At 42.6% G+C, this 12,366-nt stretch overlaps 1 protein-coding gene across 1 annotated transcript in view; it reads left to right on the top strand.

The window, feature by feature from the left end:
* The window catches only part of MDGA2 (MAM domain containing glycosylphosphatidylinositol anchor 2), a 367,028-nt gene that overhangs the window by 157,261 nt on the left and 197,401 nt on the right, over positions 1–12,366 (top strand). Inside the window, exon 5 of the mRNA XM_090141907.1 lies at positions 2,656–2,788. Coding sequence (XP_089998033.1) covers positions 2,656–2,788 — 133 coding nt within the window. The remainder of the gene's footprint in view (positions 1–2,655; positions 2,789–12,366) is intronic.

The raw sequence follows: 12,366 nt of genomic DNA, 5'->3' as shown, positions 1-12,366 counted from the left end.
TGAAAGCACCTTCATTTTTTCTTTCTATTATGCTTGACAGCTTTATATTGCTACCATGGCTTGGTATTCTACTGAGAAATGCATAGCCTGAAACCTTGCAGAGATGAGAATTAGATTACGCAGTCAAGTTATTGGTCTCCTAAAAGTGATGAAATTATTTTTAATTTAATGTGTACAGATTCAGTTTAGCAAATGTGTGGCTTGTTTCTTTGGATTCAAGTGTGTAAATGAGTGTATTTTTACGATTCAATTAGAAAGTGAGAGAGTCTTTTCAGGAGACCCTTTTTGCCTTATGATATCTCAATATGGAAATGCCAGTGAATACCTTTCCTATCGTCTTGCAAGAACAGGTCAAATAAAATGTGTCACATAAAATTAGATTCAAAAAAGATCGTTAGGTTAGTGGAGGTATTTGCCCTAGAACTTCTGTCTGGGATGAAGTAATGAATAAATCACATTGTTGTGTTGCTAGTCCAAAGCTTATCCAGAACATTTTTACATTTATTGGAGGTCTAGTTGAATTAGTGTACCTTGTCTCTATGCCTACGAGATTTGATATATGTTTATAAAGGGAAAGGATGTAATTAAAGGTTTAAGAGTCATAAATGTCCACTACACTTCTCTGCATAATTGGTTCTGCATATGATGAGGTAACAACAAGTAAGGGCTGGTGGGAAGAGAGGTGTTTAAATTCTTTTCTATGAGAGTGGTGAGGTGCTGGAACAGCTGCCCAGAGAGGCTGTGGATGCCCCGTCCATCCCTGGAGGTGTTCAAGGCCAGGTTGGATGGGGCCCTGGGCAGCCTGGGCTGCTGTGAGATGTGGAGGTTGGTGGCCCTGCGTGTGGTGGGGGTTGGAGCTTCGTGATCCTTGAGGTCCCTTCCAACCCTGGCCATTCTGTGATTCTGTGAGGTGGAAGGGATTTAACTGCAGAGTTCTGAGGGATGTGAACTGGAGGTGGCATTTGTTTGTTGATTGCTCTGAAGCTGGGTTATCAATCTTAAAATCCAAGGAGAGGTAAAGGAAAACAAAGGGTAACACAATTAAATTTTCAGAGATACTGTACCCAAAAAGGCCATTTTATTTCTAAGAGATTCCTTGCTGTATGAAATCATAGAAGACCCTTTGAAACCTGGGCAAATAGGAGGAAATTCTTGAACTTAAAGCACAGATTTTTTGATGAGTCAGGTAATGTCAACCACTTCTTTTTGCTGCCATGGGAAAAGAAAAAAACAACCCAAATGCAAAAAAAGCAAACGTGTGTATTCTCATCTGTGGCAATGCTGAAATACTGAACTTTTCAAAATGGAAATCTTGATGCAGATTTGTTTCCAAAGAGTTTGCATCCTCCTCGCTGCACATTGTAATTGCACAGCCTCAGAACAAGATTGAATTTGCTGTATTTACAATAATTACGCAATTAGACATAATTAGACTAATTATACAAACCAGTGGAGAAAATATATATATTTTTACCAATCTCTGCAATCTAGGGACATGATCCAGAATACCATCGTGAGTTCAACTCACCAGTTCAACTCAGAGTCTGCAGCTAAGGACTGAGCTGCTGCTCTTTGGGTCCAATCCAGAAGTTAATAACTTGGGTGATGTTGTTCCCACTGCCCTGGATCAGGCCCTTCTCTAGTCCAGATAAACCCCTTTTCAAAGCAGGATCTTTATCCTCAGGATCAGCCATTCCAGGCTTGGATCATGCAAAAACTGAATCAGTGTGAGCCTGATTTTAATCACATCATTTTTTATGGGACTGATTGTACATACAAAAGCACTTCAGTTCCCATGCTCCAAACATTGACTGAGTTTGATTTAATGACAGTCTCTTTTCCAGTCTCTTTTATTTTCTTGCTATCTGTATCTTCTCTTGTACTGTCTTTGTTGGTTTTTTTTTGTGATTTCTTTACATTTGTTTCACACACTACAGCTACACAAACTACATTCTCCCCTAGATATACCCAGGCAGTTGATGCACATGACATTACTAAAAACACTGAAGATGTTTCCCAAGGCATATGGAAATCAAAAGCTGTAGCAGTTTGAGCAAGACAAAGGACAATTGACATTTTTCAGAGTTTGCTTTTTGGCTGTTCTGTGAGCTGTGGGTCACTGTTGGCCTCCCTGGGTGCTCTGCCATTCCCAAGCATGATGCTTCTAGGGATAAACAGAGGCAAAGACTTGGAAGTGGGCAGCAGAAGGAGGAGATGGCAGTGGAAATCTTGTAGAAAACTGCAGTTTTCTCTTGATTGTGTTGGAAGGAACTCCTTCATTCACATCCCACTCAGGCCCCTGGATTGTTGTTTCCATCATTTAAACTGGCTAAACATAATATCCATCAGGAGCTCGTTTTCAAAGGAAAACCAGCAAGATTTCTGTAGCTTAAGATTGTTTTCATCAAGCAGATTGTACCCTGCGATACGATATCCAGAATAATTCTGTGACTTCAAAGGCTGCCAACACAATTTCCCCCTGTCTTTTTTCTCACTTTCAATATATATAAGGTGGGCTATGGTGTCAGGCTATGCCAGAAATTGTTTTTTTCTGCTATTTAAAAAGATAAGTTCTAAGCAATTCTAAAGTAACTTATAAGTCCTCCTGGCTTATCCTCCACAGGTTTTTCCTAACACTCTTTTTTCCTCACGCAGGGGGAAACAAAGATCCTGAAGCTGAAGAACCTCCGGCCTCAGGACTATGCCAACTACAGCTGCATCGCCTCAGTGAGGAATGTCTGCAGCATCCCTGATAAGATGGTGTCCTTCCGACTCTCCAACAAAACAGGTGGGCCTCCAGCAGCTCATTTGATGTCCTGTTGAGGTCTGTTGGGCTGCACAGCATTCTTCTCCCACTTAACACACAGAATGTTAGGATTGTTCATGTTGGAAAAGACCACTGAGATCACCAAGCCCAACGCCAACCCATCCCACTGTGCTCCTCAGTGCCACGAGGGTTCTTAGAGTTAGGGGGGTAGTATGGTTAGGTTGCAGTTGGACATGATGATCTTTGAGATCTTTCCCAATTCTATGATTCTGTGATTCTATGTGTGTGCAGCCACACAGCGTTAGGAATTATTTAGGAGCACGTTGTACAGGCAGTTGTTTTCCCTCTTCTCACCAAAGGTAGGATTTGGAGAACAGTTGATCCTTGAGGTCCCTTTTTATTATTTCTGTCAATGTTTATCACTCTCTAGGTTCACACAATTCACATTTTTCTCCCATGTCAGAGAATTTTCTTGGTATGAACAGATTTGATTTTAAAGAAAGTATTGCAGTGAGATAGAAGGAAAGCACAACTCAGCCACTGCTGGGCACAGAGGAGAACATCTCCTTCCAGTCCTCCAAACACTTTCAAATACTTCGCTCAACACTTTGCTGGAAACTAGTTATTTTAAATCAACAAAGTATTTTAGAAAAAGAATCAGCCTTTTTGTATTCTTACATCAATTTAAATGATTGATTTATATATTGATGCACTTGAGATGTTCTCATGATGAATTGAACGTCAATTTCTTACTTAGAAAAGAAAAAATAACCCTTTTTTTCAGAGTTTCATTGCTTCAAAAGGAAATATGCAAAATAGGTCAGGTCACGGTGCTCTGCAGCAGACATTTATCTATCTTTGACCAAGCTCTGTCCATGTTGTGGTGTTTCTTGTGCCTTTGCTCTTTTCTTTGGACTTGTCCCTGTGCAGACAGCACTTGTGCATCTTCCCCTTAATTTTTACTGCTGTGGATCTGTAGGGCCTGCTGATCTCACGGTGTGCAGGCATGCTGACGTGTGCTGATTTCCAAGAGGACGGAAATCATAGGTTGTGATTCCCTTACAGGTTCCATGTCCAGGATCAACAGCTGATGTGTCTTACGTGGCTTATGGTCAAAGAGCAAAGTCCTTGGCATAGGGTTATAGAAGTGTTTTCCAGAGAAATGTTCTCAGGAAATGTTTGAAGGCTTTATGGTATGGGAGTTGTGCCTTAAAAGTGTATGCCTTGGAGCACTAAAAACGGGTAGCAAATGAAAAAAATAGCTGAAGCATTAACATGTCAAGGCTAGGCTGGATGGGGCTGTGAGCGACCTGCTCTAGAAGGAGGTGTCCTGCCTATTGCAGGGTGTTGGAACTAAATGGTGTTAAAGATACCTTCCAACCCAAACCATTCTGTGATTCTATGCTGAGTGTGTCTAAGATGAAGTATGAATTTTATGTGAACCAGCACATTTCACATTATTTCTGCCCTCCTGGCTTTATTTCAGGGAGTTGCCTTCAGCTTTTTCTGAATTTCTGATTGGTAGGCAGGGACTATGAAACTATGGGATGTCTCATTTCATTGCACAGCCCAGTGCCGAGCAAATGGCCAGCACTGGAGCTGCTGCTGGTAGTAGGGGAGTTACAGTCAGCCCCAGAGGTATCCATCAAAATATATTGGAAGCACTTGTTTTATTCTTTTACTGATTTTGCCAGGGAAAAAAAAAAAATAAATCAAAATGTGACATTTGGCTTTCTTTTACACTAAAACAAAACCCAGAAGTTTGTTTATGTTGTGGTAATGAGAAAATTGAAATAGTGTGATTATTCTGATCTAAGCATAGCTGATCATGATCTAATTCTACAACAAGAATGAATTATTTCCACATTACTAATGTCATATTTATTTATTTTGGGAGAAAACTTTCTTTTCCAGGAGGTTGTGTTGGTACATTAACAGGAATAGCTCTTCTAGAATAGCTGCTGAGGTAAACAAGCCTGGAAATGTATAAAGATTCACACTATCTCATGAAAACCTGGTGATAGTTGTCATCAAGGGCAAGATTAAGTAGATATAATAATTACTGTAGTAATTTAAGGACAGTGACTGATGTGTTGATGACTCTGGGACAAAACTTTTCTCATTTAATGTGACATCTGGTAAAGCTATTTGGTAGAACTTCACCTGGTGTAACTTCAGAGAAATTACATAAATCATCAATAGAGATGAATCCAGTATAAATCCACCTTGATGGATATCAGAACCTGAACTTGACATGTTTTAAAAGAGCAATCCCAGCCTGCCCACTTGCTTTTAATTGAAGGCTGAATGCCCATTACTGCTACGTCAGTCTACGGAAACAATAGAGAGACGAACAGAAGTGTCTGTGAGGTTTGCAGACACGCGTGGTGTTTCTGGTATGTGAAGTGCCTAGAAGTTAATTTAAGTTTTTCTGCTAATTATGTGTAAAACTGGTGGCAATTTGGCTACTCTGCATTTCTCAGGTCTATAAGCAAAACTGGTGGGAGAGCTTTGGTTGAACTTCACTTGGCAGTTACTGCTGAGAGATGACCAAGGAGAACAGCCAAGCCCTACATCAGCTGTGGGTTCCCCCCTTGATGCAGTTGTGATTGTCTGCCTGGCTTCAGGCTTTTATTGCCTCAGACAGCATTGTGTGGTTTGCCAGGCTCCCTTTGATGGACTGTCTTGAGGGTGATGTTGGAAATACTTTTCCTTGCCAGAGATGTGCACTACAGCTTGGGCAGCTCAGGGCCATGATCTGTCCCAGCAGCCATATGGCCTCTGTGAAGGTTTGTGGACCATCTGCATGGCATGCTTATGCTCAGCAGGATGCCAGCATGCTGCCATTTGTCACCCATGGTGAGCAGTGGCAGGAATTGGTGCTCAGCAGGTGTGAAACCAAACCAGTGCAGCAATTGTTGTGTCCCTTGGAACCAATAGTGCTCTGTGGCATCCTGCTGCTGCACTGCCCACAGTGCTTCACAGGCACTGAGGTCTCCACAATGACAATTGGGTCACCTGTTAAACCTTCTGCTGGATCACCTCTTGTTACTCTAAGAGAGTACAGATTCAGAGATGCATCACCAGCTTTTTCCCTGTTTCTTTCTTGGAAGCACTCAAGCCTCCCATTTTCTCCTGTTGCTGTTTGAAGCACAGAGTCTTTCATGCCTCTGTATTCCTGTGCACACACCAGAGTGAAGAGACTAATTTGAGAGGCACTAGATATGTCTCTGGTGAGCAGATTGGGCTTGTGCTCAGTGTGGCCTGTCCCTGTCACCTTTCTGTTCTCTGTGCTCACTCCATCGTGCTCATTATTTGATTGTGTGTCATGGCATCACCAGAACAATCAATTACAATGATAAAACCAATCGCAAGGAAACTTCCTGCCTAGTTTGTGAATAATTAGGGAAATAATTAAGCTGATGCCATGAGATGAACATGTATTTATCAGTATACTTTGGACAAGGTTTAAGTTTAAAGTGTTACACATAGGTATAATTAGGTACACTCACACCACCCTCATTCAACCACAGTGTCTTCATTACATTGGTTCTGCACAAGTATGTGAAGCCTTAGACCTACCATCATATATATCTGTAGGTACTTCAGGAGCTGGAGTGCATTGGCATTGCTTTCCAGACATGCGTATTTCTTTGTTCCAGTGCAGACTAGTTTAAAATACAAAAATAAAAAAGATTTTGTAATGAGAGAAACTGAGATCATCTCAGAAGCATGTGACTGTGCATATGCTGAAGCCAAATATGACAATTAGCACTAATATTGTACAGCAGCATGTATAGAGGCACTTGTCAAGCATAGACCCACTTTGTACCTCACGACAGCTATTACTCTGCAAATGTAGTTCCTAAATGAGAAATCTGAAGGGAAGCAGAAGCACTGTGAAATGTTTCACCTGCTGTCAGATTGCTCTTGAGTGGCAGGAGCAGAAATAGAAGTCAGGATGTGAAGAAGAACAGCAAAGGGACTAATTTTGCAACTCTCATTTGTTTTTAGTAGACTAAGTCCCTTTAAAATCAGAAGACAGAAGTTAATTTGGGTAAGTTAATGCAAGCGGGAGTTGTAATAAACCAAATGCAGCTGCTTTGCAAGAAAATCAAGGGGTTGTTCTGACAAGGAGGAGGAACCCTAACAATTTTCTCAGTATATGTGCTTGAATCCAGGCTGTTGGGAGAGGAGCAGCTGCGAGTGGGTGTCACACTGAGTCACGACCTCCATACTTTCTGTCTACGCTGCCAGTTTTTGCTGTATCTCATGTACACGCTGTACCCAGGAAGACAAGCTGGTTGCTCAGATTCTGGCTCCTACTCTACCCTTGGGGTTTTTCTTGAGGGTGCTACTACCCCATCTCTTTTCTGAGGCCCTGGAGAGTTCTTGCATAGTATTCACACGTTCTTCTCCCCATTCAAGTTTTTCACCTTCTTAGAGCTCTTGATGTATTTGTGTTTCTCAGCCTGGTGACATTTTCTCTCCAAACAGTCCTCATAGCTGGAAGCAGCTGAAGCACAGAAGACTGCACTAGCAGCAAATGCTTCTGGGGTGGGGAAAGCACACCATATGGGTTCTTTCTTCTCATAGGAATGGCTCCTATCTGCTCTTACTTACAAGTGTCTTGGAAGCACTCCTTTGTCTGCCTTTTCTTCCTCTTGCCTTTTGTTTGGATAAAACCTGGCCATGATCTCCATACTGTCCTTACAGCCAGACTGGTGAACTGTGGCTGACTGGAAGAAAACTGTCTTTGTGCTTGAAGGGGCAGCAGGATGTCCAACAGGTGGCCATTTATTTGAGTCATCCCTCGGAGATCAAAATCAGAAAAAGTGCTGCTCAACATCTTTCCTAATGACAAAAACAATTGAAACGGGCGCATTTGGGGCCAACTTTGGGAGGGCAGGCAGCAGCCTCATGAGGGAAATGCCATGTCCTTCCCCTTGGGAGAAATAGGCCCAACGCAGGAGTACATTGGGCCCAAACTGGGTAGAAAGCAGCTCTGCAGGAAGAGAGCTGGGAACCTGGCAAACAAATTGAACATAAGCCAGCAATGGGCTTTGCCAAAATGGCCCACAGCAGGCTGGGCTGTGAGTCAGGCCCACTGCCAGCAGGCCAGGAATGGGATCAGTCCCTTCTGTTCTGCTCTCCTGAGGCTGTGTCTGGACTGCCTTGTCCATTTTGGGGCTTCCTAACACAAGAAGGACATGGAACAAGTCCAGTGGATGCCACAAAAACAGTCTGAGGCTTGAGAATATCACACACAGGAGGAGGCTGGAGGAGCTTGGTTTGTTTGGCTTTGGGAAGGTGCTAAAAATTTCCCCATGTAAGGCCCACATGACCTGAAGCAATGGCCATTGCTTGAAGCAGACATTGGGCCAGAGGCCTCCAGAGATCCCTCCCAATGGAAATGATCTATGGTTCTCTGACTGGAACAAGCATGCTAAAAGGAAGAACAGTCCTGGGGAAATTGTGCTTTGAATTCGGTATTATCTTCTCTCCCCAGGACGTGTCTGTGTATGTAGGAACTGATGAGATCCCGAGGACCTGCCTCCTTAGCCTGGACCCCGCAGGGTCAGGAGGAAATCTGAAGTTGCCCAGCAGGAGTGAGCACAACCTCCTGTAGAAATACAGGACTTACATTATTCCAAGCTGTAATTATGCTCTGTATCAAGCATGAATTATTGACAGATGATATTAAAATCTGTCTCCAGCTTGCGTGTGACTCAGCGTTTAATATTTAGAGCAGGGAAAGGTGACTTCAAATACAACTTATGCTGAATCTCACATCTTGATGATCAGATGTATGTAGTAAATATGGATGGATCCTTTAAAAGTGTTACTATTTCCAAGTGTCAGAGACAAAGCATGATGCTTACCCATCAAACCAAACATCTTCCATTTTGAAAGGTTTATTTCAAACATCATTAGGATTCAAAAAGAGTTGAAATAAGTAGGCAGCTTGCAGTATTTAAATTCAGGGCTTCCTTTTATGTTTCTTCTAATATGATTGTGTAAAAGCAAATAAAGCAGTCTTCATCTACAAAGCATTTTCAGTGGGATTGATTCATTTGAAAATGTGTATTAGTTTGAATTAGCCAGTTAAGGCTGCTTAGTGCAGGTGATATCGTTAATATCGTTAATGCATAATGTTAAGGTTGATTTCTGGCAGCTGTTAACACAGAAATGATCCCAAACAGTAACTTTTCACCAAGAAAGATGAGTATTTCAATGTGTGATTTTTCATCTTTGTGACGTAGTTCATTCATATTGCACTCTGTCTGGGATGTCATGGGAATGGAATTGAGACAAGCTGGTTCTAATCTCTCCTTTAAACAGCAGTCTGTACTGACAGACTTGTTTTGTTTCTCTTCATTCGGAAAACACATCTTTAAGAGAATTATCTGACTTCAAAAATTATTTCTCTCGGTGTCCTCTGGCATTCTAAAGAACGTGGCAGCGATATACAGCGATATCCTGCACTACCAAGGCCTGAAGTGCTCTGATAAGAGATATAGCCAGCTGTTTACTCAGAGCTGAGTACTGAAGGTAGATGAGATTAATGCCACAGTAAGAAGGAATAATAGAAAATGAAGTTTGTAAGGACTCCAAGAAGTCACATAGTCTCATTCTTCTTGGCAGTATGCACTGGATCCAAACCATGATCTGGCCCTATGCTTATCTGTCCCAACTTCTGACAGTGTGATCTGATGGTCCACCCAAGTCTTCCTTTCTGTAACTAGAGCCCTTCGCTCTGGTCCTATCCACTGTGATGTGGAGAAGAGATTATCCTTTTCCTCTTTGCAGCAGTGTTCTGTATGTTGAAGGTTTTTATCTAGTCCCGTCACTTTGGTTGAATAGTGAACCTAGATCCTTAATATTTTCCCCCCATGAATCACATCCTGTGTACCTCACATGGTTCCCTTTGGTCTCTGTGCACCTCCTTGGAGGAATTCAGTGCTTCAGGGCACACTGAGTACTGTGCTGCATGTTAGCAAATGCATGCTGCTGATTTTTGCTTGGGTACAGACTGCCATCTACCATAACCCCAAGGGTCCTTTGTCTCCGTCTCCTCGTTAGCCAGTCATTTGTAATCCACTAATTGTGTGGGTGATGGTCACTGTTGAAAGAGAGGTTTTATCTTGCCTTACTTGCTGAAAGCTTTGCTATCTGTAGAGCACTGTTGTTCAGGGAGCGCTGTTCTCAGTGGAGAGAGACATCTCCAAAGAGCAGTTTATGCCATCTATTTTCAGAGAGCAGGAATGGGTTTTGGAGATGCTTATATCTCATCAAGATCCGTGACCTCAGATTGCACGCCTGACTTTCCGGTGGTTGAAATTAGCAGAGATGAATTTAAGCCTACATTGCTTAAAGGTAGGCTTGCATCTAAATATAGTGATGAAGGGGACAGTTGCATGAGTGAGTTAAGCTGATTTAACACTGCTCTGCTTCTAACGGGAGAATCCTGCCTTCCCTTCATACCCTCCTGATAAAATGTCCACAGAATGAATAGTTCATACAGTGTGGGAGCTGTGAGCTATTGTAGTTGGCTCCCGAGCGTAACCACCGAGGAAGTGCTCTGAATAGCAAACGGATCCGCCTCCCTTCCTCCCAATGCAGCTATCAATGCCACATCTGTGCGTGAACAGCAGCACGAGCAGAGCTCGAGTCATCAAAGTGCTGCTGCTGCGGGATGAAAGGCAGCCAGGCACATGGCATAAAGAAGATGAGTCATCAAAGCAGCGTCCCCATTGGCTGAAAAAGAGAGGATTTTCCAAAATAAAAAGTTGGAGGAGGAAAAATAAAGCTATTTAGGATGGAGGGAAAGGGCAGGGTTACTTGCTGCCTGCCCAGGCTGATGCTCTGAGCTGGCTGCTGTGCACAGGTCTGGGTGAGCAGTGGTGTTACACAGCACAAAGGCTGTGTGGAAAATGGACCTGGCTAAAGATAATCTCATTCTTTGCTCTGTTTCTCTCCCGTAACATTCCTTCCTGCTTCCCCTGAAACTCTGTCATTTTCTTTTCTTGATAGTATGTGTGCAACTGGACGAACCAAGGCAAAAAAATGGATGCATACCTGAAATAATTGGGATTTAGCCCCCCTTTGGCTTTATTTTCTCTTCTTTTGCAAGCACTAGAAATATAAGGGGAATGATGAAATGGGAAAAATAGCAAATAACACCCTTCTGCAGAGAGCTCAGAGTTAAGGATCTCTGCCTATTGATTTATCCCCTTGGCTTTGCTGGAGATCACATTGCCAAACCAACAGGGAACCTGCCCAGGAAGCCTTGCCTCTTCCCAGCAGCCTGCAGTGAAGTTTGTACCTCCTGAGTGGGCACATGAGCTGCTGGCACACAGAAGTGGGTGCTTGCTTGACAGTTTTGCCCACTGGAGTATCTTATTTTGGCTGCTTCAATATACACTGGCACTTGCTGCCCAGGAGATTTCTCTCTTTGGGGAGACCAGCTATCGGACTGTCAGACAGTAGCCAGAAGATTACAGCTCTGTCAGCAGCAGCAGGGAGGATAAAAGCAGAGAGGATGGGGGCATAAAAGTGGTTCGGGTTGTTTTTTCTGAGAGAGTATTGATGAAAGGAAAGAACCTCCACTACTGCAGCGGGCTGTGACAAGTGTGGTCAATAGCAGGTTTCTTTTTACCCAATAATTTAAAATCTGGACCTCAGCTGGGAGTTGTAATCTATTCTTTTTTTGAACTGTACTGGGTAAGTAAGTGCTGAAATGATGCTCCTAGCCCAGCAGGGACCTCAAGTGTTGTCTCTTTTTACTCTGACTTGAATGAGACTGTTCATAATGTGCGTAGTTAAGAGTATATGCATTGTATTCCTGCAGGAAATCATCCCAGTAAATCACATGGATGCGTGCTCACACACATCTCTCTATATATATGAGAAAGTATAATCCAATTATGCTCTATTACTTCAGTTCTACATACGAAGTAATTCACAAAACTGGAGGAAATTGTCTTTTCACTTTTATTCATCATAGGAGAGACAGTTGTCAAGGATATGACTTTTGCTCTGCTTTGATATGTCTATTAAAGCGTTAGATTTCTCTTGCCTTTCCAGTAATCCCTAAAGCCAATTGTGACATTTTCTCAATTCTGTATACCCACTCTAAATGCATATATTTGTTCTGTAATTATAACTCACTTCAGAATCAGATTTTTTTTTCTGTATCCTACATCACTTTCAAACATCAGTCTCCTCCTGGTGCAGTACCAGCCTCAGATACCCATCCCAGACAGCAGAAAGACTGCTGCTTTCACATCCACTGAACATCAGTGTTGGACCTTTGATCAGGAGATGTTCCCATTCTCTCTGCCATTGACCCCAAGGCAGCTCTGTTTGAACTGGAACCATTCTGTTGTAGAGCCAGGTTGTCACGCTGGAGGCTCTCGGTATGCAGATGATGTTAAGCATGTATTTTAGGGTGCTAATGATCACTTAATGACTTCGTGCTGGATCTGGCAAACTTATGCTCCAGTCATTAATCAGCTTGTTGTATGCTGCTATTACTTGGTGAGGACTGGTTTACGCTGTAGACGCATTTTATAGTTAATCTCCGTCCGTATGCCAAC

The sequence above is a fragment of the Phasianus colchicus genome, chromosome 5 (genome assembly GCF_987193195.1).
Source record: "Phasianus colchicus chromosome 5, bPhaCol1.hap1.1, whole genome shotgun sequence".
Taxonomy (NCBI): Eukaryota; Metazoa; Chordata; class Aves; order Galliformes; family Phasianidae; genus Phasianus; species Phasianus colchicus.
This window is presented reverse-complemented; position numbering and strand designations above follow the sequence as displayed.